Source organism: Rhincodon typus, unplaced genomic scaffold (assembly GCF_021869965.1).
Source record: "Rhincodon typus isolate 14 unplaced genomic scaffold, sRhiTyp1.1 hic_rhity00003469, whole genome shotgun sequence".
Lineage (NCBI taxonomy): Eukaryota > Metazoa > Chordata > Chondrichthyes > Orectolobiformes > Rhincodontidae > Rhincodon > Rhincodon typus.
The window spans coordinates 3,626-7,159 of record NW_025969107.1 but is presented as its reverse complement, the minus strand read 5'-3'; the positions used below and the strand labels follow the sequence as shown (position 1 = coordinate 7,159).

At 52.3% G+C, this 3,534-nt stretch overlaps 1 protein-coding gene across 1 annotated transcript in view; it reads left to right on the top strand.

Moving 5' to 3' along the window:
- The window catches only part of LOC125481768 (von Willebrand factor A domain-containing protein 7-like), a gene marked incomplete at its 3' end in the record, with an annotated part of 15,755 nt that overhangs the window by 9,830 nt on the left and 2,391 nt on the right, over nucleotides 1–3,534 (top strand). Inside the window, exons 8-11 of the mRNA XM_048593672.1 lie at nucleotides 220–332; nucleotides 498–614; nucleotides 2,638–2,814; nucleotides 3,358–3,499. Of these exons, the coding sequence (XP_048449629.1) occupies nucleotides 220–332; nucleotides 498–614; nucleotides 2,638–2,814; nucleotides 3,358–3,499 (549 nt within the window). The remainder of the gene's footprint in view (nucleotides 1–219; nucleotides 333–497; nucleotides 615–2,637; nucleotides 2,815–3,357; nucleotides 3,500–3,534) is intronic.

Below are 3,534 nucleotides of genomic sequence, written 5' to 3'. Positions count from 1 at the left end.
GACAGTGCCCACTCCCTCAGCATTGACCCTCCGACAGTGCAGCGCTCCCTCAGCACTGACCCTCCGACAATGCCCACTCCCTCAGCACTGACCCTCCGACAGTGCCCACTCCCTCAGCACTTACCCTCCGACAGTGCGGCACTCCCTCAGCACTGACCCTCTGACAGTGGGTTGTTCTTTCACCTGTCTCTTGTATAAATGTTTGAATTTTTGTTCAAGACTTTGGTCCCGTCTTCAAGACCAGTGACCCCGAAAAGTTTATTGAGAAGTTGGAATCACTCCGAGCTGATGGGGGGGGCGATATTCCAGAAATGTCCCTGTCTGCTCTCCAGGTAGGTCAGATTAACCCTTCTGTGTGTGTGTGTGTGCGTGTGTGTGTGAGTGTTTTTGTGTACATGTGTGGGATGCCATACTCCAGTGAGAATCACAGTGTGTGTGGGTGAGGTATCTCGAAGCCTGAGTTTAATCTCGCTCCAATTATTTCTCTCCCTCTCTAGCTGGCCCTCACCAGTACCCCTCCACTCTCCTTTATTTACGTCTTCACTGATGCCCCAGCCAAGGACTTCAGCCTGAAGAACACTATTGTGGGCCTGATAGAACACACCAAATGTACGGTGAGTGTGGTCTGACCATGCAGGATCCTGCTCCCACGTGAGTCTGGGTTGGATAGATCTAGCACTGAGATCCTCTCTTTGGGAGATTGTATTATCTACCCAGCCATTAATGTATAGTCCTGAGAGGAGGATACATTGGGGACATTCAAGCGACTCTTGGATAGGCACATGGAGGATAGTAAAATGTAGGGTATGCAGGGTAGATTGATCTTAGTAGGATATTAGGTCGGCACAACATCGTGGGCCGTAGGGCCTGTACTGTGCTGGACTGTTCTATGTTCTATGTTCTATGTTCTATGTTCTATGTTCTATATTCTATGTTCTATGTTCTATGTTCAGGAAGAGGGATTATAAAAAGCTTAAAATTGATCCATGGCTTAACAAGGGCTTATACAATGAATGGTAAGGCCTTGGGTAGTGTTGTAGAACAGAGGATCTGGGGGATCCGGTACATAATTCTTAGAAGTTTGTGTCACACATAGACAGGGTGGTTAAGAAGGCGTTTAGCACGCTTACCTTCATTGCTCAGACCTTTGAGTATAGGAGTTGGGGACATCATGTTGAGGTTGTACAGGACGTTGGTGAGGCCTCTTCTGGAGCACTGTGTCCAGTTCTGGTCGCCCAGTTATAGGAAGGATATTATTAAACTTGAGGGAGTTCGGAAGAGATTTACCAGGATGTTGCCAAGCATCAAAGATTTGAGTTATAAGGAGAGGCTGGATAGGCTGGGAATTTGTTCACTGGAGGGTAGGAGGTTGAGAGGTGACCTTACAGAGGTTTATAAAATCATGAGGGATATAGATAAGGTGACTAGCAGGTGTCTTTTCCCTAGGGCGGGGGATTTCAAGACTAGGGGACACATTTTTAAGGTGAGAGGACGAGATTGAAAAAAGACATTATTCCACAGAGGGTGGTCCGTGTGTGGAATGAACTTCCTGAGGAAGTGGTGGATGGGGGTACAGTTACAACGTTTAAAAGACGTTTGGATAACGACATGGATAGGAAAGGTTTGGAGGGATATGGGCCAGGAGCAGGCAGGTGGGGCTAGTTTAGTTTGTGATTATGGTCAGTGTGGACTGGTTGGGCCGAAGGGGCTGTTTCCGTGCTGTACGACTCCATAAGTCAAGGGTAACAGAAAGGCAAAAACTCAGCCATATCACACTGCGAAAGTTAGTGGTGCTCTGCAGGAATGGGAGAACTTTAAACATTAGCAATGGGTTACTTATAAATAAACAAGAAAGGCTAAGATGAATTACGAAAGGAAACTTGCAGAACACCTCAGCACTGATGCCAAAAACTTCAGTAAGTTTATAAAAAGCGAACAATGAAAGTAAATGTTGGCCCGTTACAGGATGAAAATAGCGAAGTAATAATGGGAAACTGAAATGGCAGAGGCACTGAGAACCAATACTTTGTCTCTGCTTTCACAGTGGAAACTAATTTCTCTCTCTCTCTCCGTCCCCTTTCTCTCTCCCCCTTCTCACTCCCCCTCCCTCTATGCCTCCCCCACTCTCTCTTTCACCCTCTCTCTCCACCCCCATCCTCCTCTCTCTCTCCCCCCTCTCTCCCTCTCTCCTGGCCCTTGGCCGTCCCTCTGTTTCTCTCTCTACGCCATCCTCTCCCTCTCTCTCTCTCTCCCCCTCCCCCTTTATCTCTCTACCCCCTTCACTCACTCTGTCCCCTATCTCTCCCTTCCTTGCTCCCCACTCTGTCTCACTCTCTCTCTCTCCCCCTTTATCTCTCTACCCCTCTCACACTCCCTGTCCCCTATCTCTCCCCTTCTTCGCTCCCCACTCTGTCTCACTCTCTCTCTCTCCCTCCCCCTTTATCTCTCTACCCCTCTCACTCCCTCTGTCCCCTATCTCTCCCCCTTCTCCTCTCCCAATCTGTCTCACTCTCTCTCTCTCCCTCCCCCTTTATCTCTCTACCCCTCTCACTCTCTTTGTCCCCTATCTGTTCCCCTTCTCCTCTCTCCCCACTCTCTCCCCGCTCTGTCTCACTCTCCCTCTCCCCTTGTTCGTAGGTCTCCTTCCTGCTGACCAACGCGCTAACCGGGAGGCGCAGGCGAGCCACTGATGAGTTTGGGAATCAATTATACCAGGACCTAGCCCACAGGTCAGGAGGCCTGGCGGTGGTCACCCAGAAACAGGAGATTTCGGAGCTGACCTCCATCATTGAGGATATGGCACACCCAGACTTGGTAACAGTAACTGGGCCTGACCGGCTTTGTGGGGGGTGGGGGCGGGTGTGGGGACGGGGTGTGGGTGGCACGGAGAGCAGTGTCATCCCAAAGGCCACAATCCCACTCCCAGTGTCAACTCTCTCTCTCCGTCTCAGTGGGGGAGTGGGGTGGGGGGTGGGTGGAATGGAGCGGGGAGGGCCGAAGGAAGGGTAGGGGAAGACGTCGGGGCAGAGAGGAGGGGCAGGAGAGTGGCGGAGGGGGCGGGTGTGGAGCGCGGGAGGAAGGATGGGCATGAGAGGGATCTCGCGTTACACCCAATGGTGAGCCCTCACCAGCCCGAATAGCAATGCCTGAAGAAATGGAGCTTTGGGAGAGGACGATAGCAGGGGTGGGGGGGGGGGGGGGTGTGGAGTAGATTTGGGAAGGGGTTGGGGTGAGGGGAGGGAGAGGCTGACATGTGGGAGTGGGGCAGGGGGTCGAGGGACAGAGGTCAGGGCTGACCCCCGGGCAGGGTGTGGGGTCAGAGGTCAGAGATCACAGGCCGGCTGTGTCCTCCCTCAGGTCACTCTACTGCAGCGGGACAACAACCAGGGTTACAGCAACAACGTCTTCACTTTCCCAGTGGACACCACCCTCAGGAATGTCACCATCTACATTTCCGGAAGGCCAGCAACGTTCCGGCTATCCCGCCCGGGAGGTAAAGGTCAGTACACCCCGTCCCTACCCCTGTACCCCCCC